This window comes from Oncorhynchus mykiss, chromosome 1, assembly GCF_057628025.1.
Source record: "Oncorhynchus mykiss isolate SJ-2025 chromosome 1, ASM5762802v1, whole genome shotgun sequence".
In the NCBI taxonomy this organism is placed as follows: domain Eukaryota; kingdom Metazoa; phylum Chordata; class Actinopteri; order Salmoniformes; family Salmonidae; genus Oncorhynchus; species Oncorhynchus mykiss.
The window spans coordinates 20,020,445-20,038,981 of NC_143022.1; the positions used below are offsets into that span (position 1 = coordinate 20,020,445).

General features: G+C 42.0%; 2 protein-coding genes across 6 annotated transcripts in view; one reads left to right on the forward strand and one right to left on the reverse strand.

Annotated features, from left to right (window-relative positions):
* Nucleotides 1-10,263, forward strand: part of LOC110499138 (BOS complex subunit ncln) — a 30,762-nt gene extending 20,499 nt beyond the window's left edge. For 2 of the 4 annotated variants that reach the window (XM_021576276.3, XM_021576109.3), the window contains exons 10-15: nucleotides 378-465; nucleotides 610-648; nucleotides 902-1,065; nucleotides 6,694-6,747; nucleotides 6,877-6,955; nucleotides 7,142-10,263. In XM_021576276.3, coding sequence (XP_021431951.1) covers nucleotides 378-465; nucleotides 610-648; nucleotides 902-1,065; nucleotides 6,694-6,747; nucleotides 6,877-6,955; nucleotides 7,142-7,204 — 487 coding nt within the window. In that variant the 3' untranslated portion in view covers nucleotides 7,205-10,263. The remainder of the gene's footprint in view (nucleotides 1-377; nucleotides 466-609; nucleotides 649-901; nucleotides 1,066-6,693; nucleotides 6,748-6,876; nucleotides 6,956-7,141) is intronic. The other 2 variants (XM_021576190.3, XM_021576363.3) reach the window with 1 other exon arrangement.
* A 5-nt stretch (nucleotides 10,264-10,268) lies between these two features.
* Nucleotides 10,269-18,537, reverse strand: part of LOC110499356 (ceramide synthase 1) — a 59,684-nt gene continuing 51,415 nt past the window's right edge. For both annotated transcript variants that reach the window (XM_021576482.3, XM_090199328.1), the window contains exon 7: nucleotides 10,269-13,643. In XM_021576482.3, coding sequence (XP_021432157.2) covers nucleotides 13,601-13,643 — 43 coding nt within the window. In that variant the 3' untranslated portion in view covers nucleotides 10,269-13,600. The remainder of the gene's footprint in view (nucleotides 13,644-18,537) is intronic.

The window sequence follows — 18,537 nt, forward strand, 5'->3', positions numbered from 1 at the left end:
CACCCCTGCCTTTGGGACCGTAGATGTGGGACTTGTAGAAATCTGATTTCACAGGAAGGTGGAGCTATTGGTCTCTGAGATGCTTAACTGACACGAATACTGTGTCTTACTGTTAGCGGTACCTCCAGGAGGATGGAACATAGCTTGTAAGTGGAATAGAAAAGGTTAAGAAACACTGGGCTACTGGGTTGATTTTGGATTGGACACCTTCATCCCGCCGTAGGGCACCGTCTATCCTCCCAACCTCATCACTGCCATCTCCCCTCCTCCCAGCCCAGTGGACTGTCTGCTCCCCTTCCATTCTCCTCCGTTAGTTTTTTTTCTTTGTTGAGGTGCTCCTGATTGCTGGTTAATTTAACTGTGAATTACTGTTACAGACCGTATGTGGATCTGAGAAAGCTCAGCAGGAACACAAAGCTGATTGCAGAGTCACTGGCGAGAGTAATCTACAACCTCACAGAGAAGGTAAAGATATGTACAATATAGGACGTTTCATTATTCAAAGTTATATAATGCTTTAAGTTGAACTGTACAGCAGGTTTGACCTTTCTCTCTCTCTCTCTCGTGTGTGTGTGTGTGTGTGTGTGTGTGTGTGTGGTGTGTGTCCAGGGTGCTCCAGGAGACCTGCAGATCTTCACTGAACAAATGGTGAGTGGTTGAATGTGACTGTACCTGCTGTCTCCTCCCTTTCAGGCTGTCTCTGATGTGACCTTTACCAAGCGTCTTTGAAGGCTGCTCTACATACCAGGACTCTTAGGCTAGTTTGTGTGGTTAGTTTTGTCATAGCATGGACCGTTAAAGTCAGGGTCACGATGTGTGTGTCTTAACAAGACAAGTGTGCATCAAGGTGTGTACTATAAGACCACTGATGATGAGTGTGCGACTGTGTGTTTGTGTCCAGCAGGTGCAGGAGGAGCAGCTGTCGTCAGTGGTGGACTGGCTGACAGCCCAGCCGCGGGCTGCCCAGCTGGTGGACAAAGACAGCAGCGTGGTCAGCACCCTGGAGTACCACCTGGGACACTACCTGAAGGACGTCCGCAGGCACTACGTCAAGGCTGACAAGAGGTGACCAGTCACTGACCACAGTGCTACGGCTAATACAAGGTGTCGCTGGTCCTCTAGACTGGTCACCGCTAGTGGTTCTGCCGTGTATGCCTTGGGAGGAATCACAAAGCCACTAAGACCGCTCGTAGTGAATGTCATGGATATATTGGAATTGGTGGATATATGGAGACTTAAATACCCTGACCTAGTGAGATATACATGGCGGAGGCTTAATCAAGCTAGTCGCCTTGACTACTTTATTATACCATTCTCTCTGGCACCAAAAGTTTAAAAAGTGTTGACAGGGGACAGAATGCGGTCGGATCATCACATTATTGGCATATATATTACTCTTACAGAATTTCCACGTGGGCGAGGATATTGGAAGTTTAATCAAAGCCTACTAGATGATAAATTGTTTAGAACTAGGACAGAAGAATTTATAACTGACCTTTTCAGACATAACATAGGTACAGCAGATACCCTTACTGTATGGGACACTTTTAAATGTGCCTTTAGAGTCAATGCAATTCAGTACTCTATAAAACAAAAGCAATTTAGATCAAAAGAGTCCATATTAACAAAGGAAATTGAAGGACTAACAGTACAGTTAGATAGCAATAAAAACGGTACTATAGAGGCACAGAATAAGTTAGAGGAAAAACAAAAAGAAATGGAGGAACTTATTCAAGAAAGATCTAGTGTAATACATTATAAAAATAAAGTGAACTGGATGGAATATGGGGGAAAATGCACCAAATTCTTTTTCAATCTTCAATATAGAAATGCTACCAAAAAAAATGTATTAAAACTTGTTACAAATGACAGAGGCACGCATGAATCACCAAATGATATTCTGAAAGAGGAAGTAAAGTACTTTAAGAATATGTTTTCATTTCAGACTCCTCCATCTCCACTAACTGAAACTAATTATATGGATTTTTTTCCTAATAATAATGTAAAATTAACATCTGTACAGAAAGACTCACGTGAAGGCCAAATTACAGAGGAGGAACTGCTTGAGGCAATTGGGGCCTTTAAGGATGGGAAAACTCCAGGGCTGGATGGCATACCAGTGGAAGTATACAAGGACCATTATTGGCTTGTTTTAACCACTCCTATATAAATGGTAGATTATCAGACACGCAACAAGAAGGTCTGATATCATTATTACTGAAACAGGACCCAAGTGGTATATATAAAGATCCAGTCCATTTAAAAAATTGGAGACTTCTTACACTTCAGTGTTGTGATACAAAAATCCTAGCAAAATGCTTGGCACATAGAATTAAAAAAGTATTGTCAGATATTATTCATCCTAATCAGACAGGTTTTTTACATGGACGATACATTGGAGATAATATAAGACAAGTACTGGAAACAATAGAACACTATGAAATATCGGGGACACCAGGTTTGGTTTTCATAGCTGATTTTGAAAAGGCTTTTGATAAAGTACGACTGGAGTTTATATATACAGTGCCTTGCGAAAGTATTCGGCCCCCTTGAACTTTGCGACCTTTTGCCACATTTCAGGCTTCAAACATAAAGATATAAAACTGTATTTTTTTGTGAAGAATCAACAACAAGTGGGACACAATCATGAAGTGGAACAACATTTATTTGATATTTCAAACTTTTTTAACAAATCAAAAACTGAAAAATTGGGCGTGCAAAATTATTCAGCCCCTTTACTTTCAGTGCAGCAAACTCTCTCCAGGAGTTCAGTGAGGATCTCTGAATGATCCAATGTTGACCTAAATGACTAATGATGATAAATACAATCCACCTGTGTGTAATCAAGTCTCCGTATGAATGCACCTGCACTGTGATAGTCTCAGAGGTCCGTTAAAAGCGCAGAGAGCATCATGAAGAACAAGGAACACACCAGGCAGGTCCGAGATACTGTTGTGAAGAAGTTTAAAGCCGGATTTGGATACAAAAAGATTTCCCAAGCTTTAAACATCCCAAGGAGCACTGTGCAAGCGATAATATTGAAATGGAAGGAGTATCAGACCACTGCAAATCTACCAAGACCTGGCCGTCCCTCTAAACTTTCAGCTCATACAAGGACAAGACTGGTCAGAGATGCAGCCAAGAGGCCCATGATCACTCTGGATGAACTGCAGAGATCTACAGCTGAGGTGGGAGACTCTGTCCATAGGACAACAATCAGTCGTATATTGCACAAATCTGGCCTTTATGGAAGAGTGGCAAGAAGAAAGCCATTTCTTAAAGATATCCATAAAAAGTGTCGTTTAAAGTTTGCCACAAGCCACCTGGGAGACACACCAAACATGTGGAAGAAGGTGCTCTGGTCAGATGAAACCAAAATTGAACTTTTTGGCAACAATGCAAAATGTTATGTTTGGCGTAAAAGCAACACAGCTGAACACACCATCCCCACTGTCAAACATGGTGGTGGCAGCATCATGGTTTGGGCCTGCTTTTCTTCAGCAGGGACAGGGAAGATGGTTAAAATTGATGGGAAGATGGATGGAGCCAAATACAGGACCATTCTGGAAGAAAACCTGATGGAGTCTGCAAAAGACCTGAGACTGGGACGGAATTTGTCTTCCAACAAGACAATGATCCAAAACATAAAGCAAAATCTACAATGGAATGGTTCAAAAATAAACATATCCAGGTGTTAGAATGGCCAAGTCAAAGTCCAGACCTGAATCCAATCGAGAATCTGTGGAAATAACTGAAAACTGCTGTTCACAAATGCTCTCCATCCAACCACACTGAGCTCGAGCTGTTTTGCAAGGAGGAATGGGAAAAAATGTCAGTCTCTCGATGTGCAAAACTGATAGAGACATACCCCAAGCGACTTACAGCTGTAATCGCAGCAAAAGGTGGCGCTACAAAGTATTAACTTAAGGGGGCTGAATAATTTTGCACGGCCAATTTTTCCGTTTTTGATTTGTTAAAAAAGTTTGAAATATCCAATAAATGTCGTTCCACTTCATGATTGTGTACCACTTGTTGTTGATTCTTCACAAAAAAATACAGTTTTATATCTTTATGTTTGAAGCCTGAAATGTGGCAAAAGGTCGCAAAGTTCAAGGGGGCCGAATACTTTCGCAAGGCACTGTAAATGCCTAGAATATTTCAATTTTGGGGAATCTCTTATAAAATGGGTTAAGGTTATGTATAGTAACCCTAGGTGTAAAATAGTAAATAATGGCTACATCTCAGAAAGTTTTAAACGTCCACTATCGGCATATCTATTTATTATTGCCATCGAAATGTTAGCTGCAAAGATTAGATCAAACAATAATATTAAGGGATTAGAAATCCATGGCTTAAAAACTAAGGTGTCATTGTACGCTGATAAGTCATGTTTTCTTTTAAAACCACAATTTGAGTCTCTCCACGGCCTCTTAGAGGATCTAGATACTTTTGCTATCCTCTCTGGATTAAAACCAAATTATGATAAATGTACCATATTACGTATTGGATCACAAAAAAAAAATCACATTTTACATTACCATGTAGTTTACCAATTAAAAATGGTCTGACGGAGATGTGGACATACTCGGTATACAAATCCCAAAGGAAAGAAATGATCTCACTCCAATAAATTTTTATAGAAAGTTAGCAAAAATAGATAAGATCTTGCTACCATGGAAAGGAAAATACCTGTCTATTTGTGGAAAAATCACCCTGATTAACTCCTTAGTTATATCACAGTTTACCTATTTGCTTATGGTTTTGCCTACACCTAGTGACCTGCTTTTTAAATTATATGAACAAAAAATATTCAATTTTATTTGGAACGGCAAACCAGATAAAATTAAAAGGGCCTATTTATATAACGAATATGAATTCGGTGGGCAGAAATGATTAAATATTAAAGCATTAGACCTCTCACTAAAGGCATCAGTCATACAAAAGTTATACTTAAATCCAAACTGGTTCTCTAGTCAATTGGTACGAATGTCTCATCCTATATTCAGGAAGGGCCTTTTCCCCTTTATTCAGATTACACCTGCTCACTTTCGGTTGTTTGAAAAGGAACAAATCTCCAAAATATCTTAATTTTTTAAACAAGCCTTAGAAAGTTGGTTGCCATTTCAGTTTAATCCGCCTGAAAGGACGGAACAAATAGTACAACAAATATTGTGGTTAAATTCAAATATACTAATTGACAAAAAGACTGTATTTATCGAATAATTTTTTTAAAAAGGTATCATTTTAGTGAATGATATCATAAATAGGACTGGTGGAGTTATGTTGCACATGCAGCTAACACAGACATATGGAAATGTCTGCTCTACCCAAAATTACAACCAATTAATTGCAGCATTACCACAAAAATGGAAGAGGCAAGTAGAAGGGGAAAAAGGTAAGGAACTTGTATGTCGGCCCTGTATTAAAGAACATAAATGGTTAAAGAAAAGTGTGATAAATAAAAACATATACCAATTTCATTTAAGGACCAAAAAACTGACAGCTGTGCCATATAAATTGCAAAATAGTTGGGAAGAGATTTTCGATGTACCCATTCCATGGCACATGGTTTATGAATTGATACGCAAAACAACGCCGGATTTAAAACTTCAAATTTTTCAATATAAATTACTGTACAAAATTGCAACTAATAGAATGTTATATATTTGGGGGATACAATCTTCCCAGCTCTGCAGATTCCGCTGTGAGGAGGCAGAGTCATTAGATCATTTATTTTGGTATTGTCCATATGTAGCTCATTTTTGGTCACAGGTCCAGGAATGGCTGAAGAATTGCAACATTTACCTAGAACTAACACTACAGATAACAATACTGGGTGATTTGAAAAGCCATAGTCAATCAATCAATAATATAATAATTATTTTAGCAAAAAATGTTTATTTTTCATTTACAATCTGTAGAAGCTATGAGAATAGGAAGGTTCAATTATTTTGTGAAGCATCACAGCACAGTTGAAAAATACAGTATATGGCAAGTAGAAATCCGAAATGGATGATGTTGAGAGACAGATGGGAGGGGTTGAGTGGAGCTGAAGGGTGGGACTAATAACAAGATAAACAATGTAAAACATACGGGATCTGTAAAATGTATATAGGTTCGGAACTTTTGTGAAATAGCATAGTTACAAATAGAAATCATCAAACTGGATGGACATCAGAAATAGAGGAAGGACTACGAACAAACAAGAGACAACTATTGTAAAGTAGACTGTCTGTAGAGTATGTATAAGATGTATGGATTGAAGGTAGAAGCAGAAGTGTTTATTAGTTTACTCCAATTGGGGGATCGGCGGAAGGGTTTGCGGGGAATAATAATAAAGGTATATTCTTTAAAAAAAGTATGTATGTGTGTGTGTATATATATATATATATATATATATATATATTTACCCCAAAAATATGGGGGATAGGATGCAGACAATTACATTGGAAGCAACATTCTTTCCGCAATATTAAGCTGATCCACCCTCTCATAGTGTTCAAAACTGTGACAGAACCACTCCTTTACTTGTGTTGTAGAAGACGATTTGTATGGAATAAATTGTCTGGGACGGATGGGATTTTAATGAGAGTTGTACACTTTCTATTTACTGTTGTTTATTGATCCGATGACCATATGAAAGTTAATGGTTGAAGTTTCAGTGACAGATGTCATCTGTATTCTCCCTCTCAGAGACCCAGAGTTTGTCTTCTATGATCAGCTCAAACAGACCATGAATGCTTACAGGTAGGTGATAGCTGCCCACTCTATTTCTATTTAGCCCTCACAGTGCTGTTCTTTAGTGCAATAGCTTATTGATTTTTCACTTCAAACCTCTTCAGCTTGCTTTTGTGTCACATTTTGCTTTCCTAACAGGGTGAAACCAGCCATCTTTGACCTGCTTCTGGCGGTCTGCATCGCAGCTTACCTCGGAGTGATATATCTGGCCATTCAGGTATGTATTGATCCAACATCGCCATTCTGATGGTCACTAATGTTATTTTGATGTATGGTCATTTGTTTGACCTAGCCTCCCCCCTGTAACTCCTAACCAGGTCATTGTTGTAAATCAGATGACTGCCGTCTTCTCAGCCGGCTTATTTAGGGGTTAATAATGTTTCTCGCTTTTTTCTCTCTTCAGCACTTTGGAGTTCTCTACAGTGTGGTGCGCAGAATAACAGCACCCAAGACCAAGCAGCATTAAGCCCCTCCCCTTACTATCCTCCAGACTCTTCCTCTCCTCACAGCGACAACGAGTTCTAGCCAATAACAAAACGGGGGCGGACCAAGCAGCTCTTATGATATAAAAACATTTTACCACCCAATATATTGCCTTTTTCCCTCTTTGGAAATGAAACATGTTGAATCATTTCTCTCTGCCAAGTTTAGTCATTTAGTCGGTTCCTTTAGTCTTCCTGTCCTCCTGAAAACAGATGTCAAACGTTACCACCTCGTAAACCCAGTCCCACATTAACCGCTATTTCCCCCATGATCTGAGATAATTCGATAGGTGTCAATATGGTAATAGCATCACCTGGCTCTTTGATTGGCTAAGTGCGATTTTCACCAGCTTATACCCAACCAATCCTCTCCGTTCTACACATGCATAAGTAGGGAGGGACTAGGGGTTGATGTGGGATTGGGCATTTCTAAATCCATGGCTCACTCAGTGCCCTATAGTGTGAATTTTGCCAAACGTCAGTGGGTCATCTTCTTGGGCAGCTATGGAGTAGCAGTAGTGAAACTTGGTGATATTTGTTTGGATGGTCAATGTATTTGGTCATCATGACTAGATTTCTTTTTTTTTTTTTTCTCTCTCTAACCCAAATTAGTTTTCTTATTGTTTAAATTACAGTGCCTTGCGAAAGTATTCGGCCCCCTTGAACTTTGCGACCTTTTGCCACATTTCAGGCTTCAAACATAAAGATATAAAACTGTATTTTTTTGTGAAGAATTAACAACAAGTGGGACACAATCATGAAGAGGAACGACATTTATTGGATATTTCAAACTTTTTTAACAAATCAAAAACTGACAAATTGGGCGTGGAAAATTATTCAGCCCCCTTAAGTTAATACTTTGTAGCGCCACCTTTTGCTGCGATTACAGCTGTAAGTCGCTTGGGGTATGTCTCTATCAGTTTTGCACATCGAGAGACTGACATTTTTTCCCATTCCTCCTTGCAAAACAGCTCGAGCTCAGTGTGGTTGGATGGAGAGCATTTGTGAACAGCAGTTTTCAGTTCTTTCCACAGATTCTTGATTGGATTCAGGTCTGGACTTTGACTTGGCCATTCTAACACCTGGATATGTTTATTTTTGAACCATTCCATTGTAGATTTTGCTTTATGTTTTGGATCATTGTCTTGTTGGAAGACAAATCTCCGTCCCAGTCTCAGGTCTTTTGCAGACTCCATCAGGTTTTCTTGCAGAATGGTCCTGTATTTGGCTCCATCTATTTTAACCATCTTCAATGTCCCTGCTGAAGAAAAGCAGGCCCAAACCATGATGCTGCCACCACCATGTTTGACAGTGGGGATGGTGTGTTCAGCTGTGTTGCTTTTACGCCAAACATAACATTTTGCATTGTCGCCAAAAAGTTCAATTTTGGTTTCATCTGACCAGATCACCTTCTTCCACATGTTTGGTGTGTCTCCCAGGTGGCTTGTGGCAAACTTTAAACAACACTTTTTATGGATATCTTTAAGAAATGGCTTTCTTCTTGCCACTCTTCCATAAAGGCCAGATTTGTGCAATATACGACTGATTGTTGTCCTATGGACAGAGTCTCCCACCTCAGCTGTAGATCTCTGCAGTTCATCCAGAGTGATCATGGGCCTCTTGGCTGCATCTCTGATCAGTCTTCTCTTTGTATGAGCTGAAAGTTTAGAGGGACGGCCAGGTCTTGGTAAATTTGCAGTGGTCTGATACTCCTTCCATTTCAATATTATCGCTTGCACAGTGCTCCTTGGGATGTTTAAAGCTTGGGAAATCTTTTTGTATCCAAATCCGGCTTTAAACTTCTTCACAACAGTATCTCGGACCTGCCTGGTGTGTTCCTTGTTCTTCATGATGCTCTCTGCGCTTTTGACGGACCTCTGAGACTATCACAGTGCAGGTGCATTTATACGGAGACTTGATTACACACAGGTGGATTGTATTTATCATCATTAGTCATTTAGGTCAACATTGGATCATTCAGAGATCCTCACTGAACTTCTGGAGAGAGTTTGCTGCACTGAAAGTAAAGGGGCTGAATAATTTTGCACGCCCAATTTTTCAGTTTTTGATTTGTTAAAAAAGTTTGAAATATCCAATAACTGTCGTTCCACTTCATGATTGTGTCCCACTTGTTGTTGATTCTTCACAAAAAAATACAGTTTTATATCTTTATGTTTGGAGCCTGAAATGTGGCAAAAGGTCGCAAAGTTCAAGGGGGCCGAATACTTTCGCAAGGCACTGTAAATGTTGAATAGTGTGTCGATAACATGATTCATGGCCTTGACTGAACTAATGAAATAAATGTATGAATAAGAATGATAGTGTCCCCTATACTTCCTATTGCCATAAGAGTAAGTCCGGTTATAGAATGGAAATGTATCATTTTGGGGTTTCACCCCTTTGTGACACATTTGTTTACTAGTGTTACTATGTGACAGTTTAGATTTTAAAATGTGAAAAAAATTAGGCCCACCCCTCACACAAATGTTAATGAGACGTATGCAGTGTTCGTCTACCAACACGATTCTGCCTCCATCTATCTGGACGTGTCTATTGCAAAATGGTTAGCTCCACATCGATGTGCAAATCCCCCCTTGCTCTGCTTATCAACAACTAAAGTGTTAAGAAAGGCAAGACGTGTTGTTAGATCGAATTGGACCTTCGAAGGGAATCTGGTAATGTGTTGATCTGTGTCGTCTATATCCCTGACAGTCTTTGATCTTGAGATGAGGAGACGGTGCTTGAGTGCTGTATTTGGTATATTTACATACTGCATGCCATGTCACTCCTGCAGTCAGTGAAGGCAAATGGACTGGTGAGATTCACCTATCTACACAACGGAAAAAGCTGTGTGGGACATATCTTAGAATTTGTATTTATTGAAGCAGACTATGCTTAACTGTGCACTGAATTGAACTCTCCCATTTCTGAGACTCTTTGTCCAACACCTTTGTTTTATCTTTCTTAACTGTGTTTTACCTGATCGACAAAAACTTGATTCTTGCAACAATGACATCAAAAATAAATACATTTGTTGAAATAAGTCAGTTTCTTTTTCAAATGAACACATTTTATTTTATGGGAAAACATGATACAATAACACTGGTTGAATGGAATTATTAACATTGTTTTATTACAAGTCAGTACCTGTCATACCAAAGTGGTCAAATTGAAACTTGGGGCTGATGGTAGAGACCTTGCAGTGTGTCAGTGGTCAGATTGAAACTTGGGGCTGATGGTAGAGACCTTGCAGTGTGTCAGTGGTCAAATTGAAACTTGGGGCTGATGGTAGAGACCTTGCAGTGTGTCAGTGGTCAAATTGAAACTTGGGGCTGATGGTAGAGACCTTGCAGTGTGTCAGTGGTCAAATTGAAACTTGGGGCTGATGGTAGAGACCTTGCAGTGTGTCAGTGGTCAAATTGAAACTTGGGGCTGATGGTAGAGACCTTGCAGTGTGTCAGTGGTCAAATTGAAACTTGGGGCTGATGGTAGAGACCTTGCAGTGTGTCAGTGGTCAAAGAAATATCTACCTAAAACCAATTAACTATTTCACTTCATACCTCATTTGATTCTTAACGTCCAGAAATTTGTAAAAAATCCCAAATCTACCTGCATTCCTATTTTATGATGATCAAAAAAACAGCAATAAATGACAGTGCAATTTGTAAGAAACACCTGCGAGGCATACCCTCTTCATATCCATTATAACAGCTCTTTCTAGCCACCCAGGTCCAGGCCAGGCCTCTCATCAGAAAACTTCTTGTGATAAAGATCAACATTTTTGGCACATTCTTAAAGCATTAATGCAACGCATAGAATCATTATTCTTCCACATTTTCATTCTGAACTGATGGGCTTCTATATATTTAATGCTTATTACAAAAAACTGCCAGATCTGCCTCAAAATAAAACTTACAAAAGTGATTACTACTCTATAACCTTAGTCTTTCTGACACAAATGTATTTTCTTTGGGGGGGAAAGGGGAGTATACTGTTTCTTGAAAAGAGGGAATTTGCTGTGAGTAGTTTCACCTCACAAAGCCAATCTGGTTGTTGGTGGTTGTCTGTGGTGGAGAGGACAGACAGACCAGGAGAGAGCTGGACAGAGATGGAGGGAAAGTGTGCACACCTTTGTGGACAGTACCATGGTAGATGGCTGGGCACAAGCCATTAACCAACGCATACACAGGAAAAGGGACACGACTGGATTACAGTGTTTTCAGAAACAGCAATTAAACAAAAAAAAAATCTATAATGATAATTGCATGTAATATCAAAATCTAGGTAATCCCAGGCACTGGCACTAGTGGTAGCTAGGGCTGGGGACTGGAAGACACATCCACAACTACGGACACTTCTACCTGCCGACATCTGTGGCCTGTTCCAGCACAAGCATACTGTTCATCAAAACAAAAAGAGGTTGAATTTGATCGAAAAGGACAGCACCCCTTATGTCACAGGCACAGCAAAGAGAAAAACTGGAGAGTTGCGGAACACATGCACACACAACCAGTGGCACATTCAAATGTAAGGACAGAACCATTTGGAGTGTGTGACGGTCGGCTCTAATTACTTAACTTTTTTAAGGTCAGTTCAGCACATTGATAAAGGTTAAGATTACATAGTTTGTAGTTTTCTTAATTTGTGGTTTTTGCTTATGACTTCATGGCATATTCCAAAACCATTGCAATGTCATGCATTCCTGAATACCATATCTGCATATGTTTTTCACATTTGATTTGTATCTTCTTTTACACAAGTAAAGGCCATTTGCTTACATTTTTCTGTGAACCTGACAACCACCACCATATTGATTATTATTCTAATCCATATCTTTACCAAAATCATAAGGATGATATTAAACCCAGTCAACCAAGTTCAGCTACATCAGCTGTCATTAACCAGCTATCAGCTTGTATGCCTTCATTTCAGTGTGACAACAGAAGCTAAAAACAGAAAATGTGACAATGCATTTTCCATACAGGAATGCAAGCAATATTTCTAATGCCTATCAAATGACAGCAAAAAAAATAAAAAATAAAATTGGTTCACAAGTCATTCACATTTAAAAGACATCAATACTACACCGAAGTGGCTCTTCAAATATTGCAGGTCAGGCTGAGGAAATGTATATGTGGTCACTATCGACCTGTGCAATGATAAGAAAATGAATACATGTTTGGAAAACAAAACCAGACCCTTACATGCAACCTCTCACCCACAATGGTGACATGATGCAATAGTTCCCTTTAGTATTTTAGCCTTCACTCCTGAAATAATAGGGGGTATAAACTTTAAAAAGCTTTTAGAGGAAGGATCTTTAAAAACGCAGATGCAGTTCTCTCCATGTCACACACTGATCTGTTTCACCTGTCCTTGTGCTTGTCGCCACCGCCCTACAGGTGTCACCCATCTTTCCCACTTATCCCCTGGGTATTTACACTTGTGTTTTCTGTCTGTCTTTGCCAGTTTGTCTTATTTGAGCAAGCCTACCAGTGGTTTGGGGCTCAGCTCCTGCTGTTTCCAGTCTCTCTTTTCTCGCTCACCTGGTTTTGACCCCTGACTGTCCTGACTCCGAGCCTAACTGCCTGACCACTCTGAATGCCTCCTGTCCAATACCTTTGCCCCTACTCTGGATTACAGACCTTCTGTCTGAGCCTGCCTGCCGTCCTGTACCTTGGCCCCACTACTCTGGATTATCAACCCCTGCCTGCCTTGACCTGTCGTTTGCCTGCCTGTTACACTAAACATTGTTACTTCTACACAGTCTGCACTTGGGTCTTACCTGACACCTGATACTATACTAGAGAGGACCTTTGACATGGTGACTGTGTGAGTGCTTTAGGGCCCTAATCTATCCGTATTGCAGAAGTTCATCATTACATTGTGATTACATTTAAAGGCAACGTTTCCACGTTAGCAGAGTGCATTCACGGTAAACTCTGCATGTAGGCTCAATTAAAAATGACCTTTACATTTTTATATCGCAATCTGTAATGCTTCAGTGACAGACTGAATAGAGCCCTGTCCTCCAACGTATGCATGTTATTATTTTTTATAGGTCTAGACGTTTAAAAATCAATAGCTCAACCTTGTCTTATGTTTGTTAGAGCTGACACAACTTCTAAATGCCCCTGTAGAATACACGAGAGGACATTCACATAACTCACACCTTTCTTTTTCTTCAAATGTAATGTTAATAAGACAAAGGTCACCTGAAATAGCATTCACCGTGATATAATAAAACAATGACAAAACAGAATGAAAAATTATCACTTTTCTAATTTGATATTTTTTTACCTTTTTGCGATTCACTTAGACCTAAATGTAGGTTACTTGCATTCAGAGTTAAGTGCCAGGAGATAGAGCTAGAGAGGCCATTATAGATGCTTCTCCTTGGTGATCCCGTTCTGCAAGTGCTTCCTGTGAGAAGGAGGAGAGAAGAAAAATGACCAATTGTCAGCCAGAGAAAAGGTAATCAGCTATGCACACATGGTAATATCAAAAATATATCACTGGTGTTCAAGGGCACCAGATAAGGGCAGGGTCAGGCCGTACCGCGTAAGCACACCTCAATAAGTGCAGCTCGTAGTTCCTCTCTATCTTTGCTACACAAGACAAGGCCAACACACAGGAGATCTGCTGGTCTGAGGTCGTACTGAGTGGACTGACAGCGCACAGGTTACTGGGGTTACAGGAGGGGACAGTGAACAAAGCCGTGTGTGTCACGCTAAAGCAGAGGCACTTCCTCCAGGGGAGAGCTCACTGGAGGTTTAACAGGGTATGTGGATGGCAGTACGACCAGATAGCAATACAACCAGATAGCAATATAATGACATAAGGATGGCACCAGCACCGGCTCAAAGGAAAACTACGCAGAATTCCAAGAAGATTGAGGAGGACAGCTACACCCAAGGATGGACTGGAACAACGCTATTCATCAATGTATGGTGGTCTTTCATTTTAAAAGTGGATGTTTTTCCTGATTGTAGTCCGCCATATTTATCACACCTACTGTATCTGGTTATTTGAGATCTGCACACACTGAAGTGCGTAGGGGTTGTTTGGAAAGCGCTCGTTATTGGCATGAGGTTTACGGTGTGATGAATGGTTGTCTAAAGGTCGGCCTGGTTCAAAAACAACCCCTACTTCCTTTACCTAGCCTCTAGCCCTTCCTGCCCCTAGCCTAGACTCTAGCCCAGGGCTCTCCAACCCTGTTATTGGAGAGTTACCCTCCTGTAGGTTTTCACTACAACCACAGATGTAACTAACCTTAGAAACAGGTGCCCTAGCCTCAAGCCCGTCCTTGCCCTAGCCTCAAGCCCGTCCTGGCCCTAGCCTCAAGCCCATCCTTGCCCTAGCCTCAAGCCCATTCTTGCCCTAGCCTCAAGCCCATCCTTGCCCTAGCCTCAAGCCTGTCCTTGCCTAGCCTCACGCCCGTCCTTGGCCTAGCCTCAAGCCCGTCCATGCCCTAGCCTCAAGCCCGTCCTTGCCCTAGCCTCAAGCCCGTCTTTGCCCTAGCCTCAAGCCTGTCCTTGCCCTAGCCTCAAGCCTGTCCTTGACCTAGCCTCAAGCCCGTTCTTCCCCTAGCCTCAAGTCCGTCCGTCCATCCCCTAGACTCAAGCCCTTATATCCCCTAGCCTGTAGCCATTACTTCCCTAGCCTGTAGACCTTACATCCCCTAGACACAAGCCTTCCCCGAGCTTCAAGCTCACCCTTCCCCTCCCTAGCCTCAAGGCCGTCCTTCCCCTCCCTAGCCTCAAGGCCTTCCTTCCCCTCCCTAGCCTCAAGCCCGCCCTTCCCCTCCCTAGCCTCAAGCCCGTCCTTCCCCTCCCTAGCCTTAAGCCTGTCCTTCACCTCCCTAGCCTCAAGCCCGTCCTTCCCCTCCCTAGCCACAAGCCCTTCCTTCCCCTCCCTAGCCACAAGTCCGTCCTTCCCCTCCCTAGCATCAAGCACGTCCTTCCCCTCCCTAGCCTCAAGCCTGTCCTTCCCCTAGACTGTAGCCCATCCTTCTCCTAGCTTCAAGCTGTCTGTCCACTTGCCTGTAGCCCATCCTTCCCCTAGTCTCAGGCCTGCCATCTCTTAGCCTGTAGCCCTTCCTTTCCCTAGCCTAGCCTCTAGCCATGTAGTCAACCAAAACCAAACACTTATTCTTACCTTCTAGCCAATTATACTGTATGTAGGTCTCTGTCTCTGTGTGCCTGCCTCTACAGCAGTGGTTACCAACCTTTTCTGAGTCAAGTCAAATTGCAACCCGAGATCTACTGCTCAGATAAAAAACAATATATATATATAAAAAAAAAAATTACGTAAACCTATGCAACATTAACCTATTAAAAACAGTATACTGTAACAATGACGTTTGTGCAATAAGCTATAGGCCTAATACATGGTCAACGCATATTGGCTTTGCTTAAATATCCCTGCCAATGCATTGTTGTTAGAGCCATATTTTAAAATTATATTTCAAAATTTGAGGTAGGCTATTTTATTAAAAAAATGTATTTCACCTTTATTTAACCAGGTAGGCCAGTTGAGAACAAGTTCTCAATTACAACTGCGACCTGGCCAAGATAAAGCAAAGCAGTGCCACACAAACAACAACACAGTTACACATGGAATAAACAAACGTACAGTCAATAACACAATAGAAAAAATCTGTATACAGTGTGTGTAAATGAGGTAAGATTAGGGAGATAAGGCAATAAATAGGCAATAGTGGCGAAGTAATTACAATTTGGGCTATTTACAGATGGGCTATGTACAGGTGCAATGATCTGTGAGCTGCTCTGACAGCTGATGCTTAACGTTAGTGAGGGAGATATGAGTCTCCAGCTTCAGTGATGTTTGCAATTCGTTACAGTCATTGGCAGCAGAGAACTGAAAGGAAAGGCGGCCAAAGTAGGAATTAGCTTTGGGGGTGACCAGTGAAAGATACCTGCTGGAGCGCGTGCTATGGGCCAGTGACCAGTGACCTGAGATAAGGTGGCGCTTTACCTAGCAAAGACTTATAGATGACCTGGAGCCAGTGGGTTTGGTGACAAATATGAAGCGAGGGTCAGACAATGAGAGCATAGAGGACACAGTGGTGGGTAGTATATGGGGCTTTGGTGACAAAACTGATGGCACTGTGATAGACTGCATCCAATTTGTTGAGGAGAGTGTTAGAGGCTATTTTGTAAATGACATCGCCGAAGCCGAGGATCGATAGGATAGTCAGTTTACGAGGGTATGTTTCGCAGCATGAGTGAAGGATGCTTTGTTGTGAAATAGGAAGCTGATTCTAGATTTAATTTTGGATTGGAGATGCTTAATGTGAGTCTGGAAGGAGAGTTTACAGTCTAACCAGACATCTAGGTATTTGTAGTTGTCTCCATATTCTAAGTCAGAACCGTCCAGAGTAGTGATGCTGGATGGGCGGGCAGGTGCCGGCAGCGATCAGTTGAAGAGCATGCATTTAGTTTTACTTGCATTTAAAAGCAGTTGGAGGCCAAAGAAGGAGAGTTGTATGGCATTGAAATTCGTCTGGAGATTAGTTAACACAGTGTCCAAAGAAGGGCCAGAAGTATACAGAATGGTGCCGTCTGCGTAGAGGTGGATCAGAGAATCACCAGCAGCAAGAGTGACATCATTGATGTATAGAGAGAAGAGAGTCGGCCCGAGAATTGAACCCTGTGGTGCTCCCAAAGAGACTGCCAGAGGTCCGGACAACAGGCCCTCCGATTTGACATACTGAACTCTGTCTGAGGGGTAGTTGGTGAGCCAGGCGAGGCAGTCATTTGAGAAACCAAGGCTGTTGCATCTGCCGATAAGAATGTGGTGATTGACAGAGTTGAAAGCATTGGCCAGGTCAATGAATACGGCTGCACAGTATTGTCTATTATCGATGCCAGTTATGATATTGTTTAGGACCTTGAGCGTGGCTGAGGTGCACCCATGACCAGCTCGGAAACCAGATTGCATAGCGGAGAAGGTACAGTGGGATTCGAAATGGTTGGTGATCTGTTTGTTAACTTGGCTTTCGAAGACCTTAGAAAGGCAGGGTAGGATAGATATAGGTCTGTAACAGTTTGGAGTGTCTCCCCCTTTGAAGAGGGGGATGACCGCGGCAGCTTTCCAGTCTTTGGGTATCTCAGATGATGCGAAAGATAGGTTGAACAGGCTAGTAATAGGGGTTGCAACAATTGCGGCGGATCATTTTAGAAAGAGAGGGTCCAGATTGTCTAGCCCAGCTGATTTGTAGGGGTCCATATTTTGCAACTCTTTCAGAACATCAGCTGTCTGGATTTGGGTGAAGGAGAAGTGGGGGAGGCTTGGGCAAGATGCTGTGGGGGGTGCAGGGCTGTTGACCGGGGTTGGGGTAGCCAGGTGGAAAGCATGGCCAGCTGTAGAAAAAATGCTTATTGAAATTCTCAATTATTGTGGATTTATCGGTAGTGACAGTGTTTCCTAGCCTCAGTGCAGTGGGCAGCTTTACAGTGTCCCAGAACTTTTTGGACTTTGTGCTACAGGATGCAAATTTCTGTTTGAAAAAGCTAGCCTTTGCTTTCCTAACTGCTTGTGTATAGTGGTTCCTAATTTCCCTGAAAAGTTGCATATCGCGGGGGCTATTCGATGCTAATGCGGTACGCCACAGGATAATTTTTGTACTGGTCAAGGGCAGTCAGGTCTGGAGTGAACCAAGGGCTAAACCTAGGCATTGAGTGACGATGAGAGAGGTTTTGTCTCTAGAGATACCATTTAAACCAGGCGAGGTCACCGCATGTGTGGGAAGTGGAACAGAAGGGCTAGCTAAGAAAGAGTCTGTTGTAGCCCCCTCGGACGGTTATGTCGGCAGACCAGTCATGATGGATCGGCAGGGCTCCGTGTAGGCAGTAAAAGGGTCCAGGCCAATTTGCAAAATAGGTATTGTAGCCCAAGAAATTGGCTGATGGATCTCTTCAGCTAACAGTCCGATGTGCTCTAGAAATCTAGCGGGCCGTGACTAGCAGGCTAGCAGATGGGCCTTCAGGGGAAGTCGCAACAGAAGGGCCTATTGAAACCCCTTCAGGCGGATTACGTCAGTAGACCAGTCATGATGGATCAGTGGGGCTCTGTGTCGGCAGTAAAAGGGGTCCAGGCCAATTGGCAAAATAGGTATTGTAGCCCAAGGAGTGGTTGATGGACCTCTTCAGCTAGCTGGGAGATGGGCCTAGCACAAGGCTAGTTACAGGCTAACTGGTGTTTGCTTCGGGACAGAGACATTAGCCAGGAGTAGCCACTCGGATAGCAGCTAGCTAGCTGCTGTGATCCAGGTGTAAAGGTTCAGAGCTTGCGG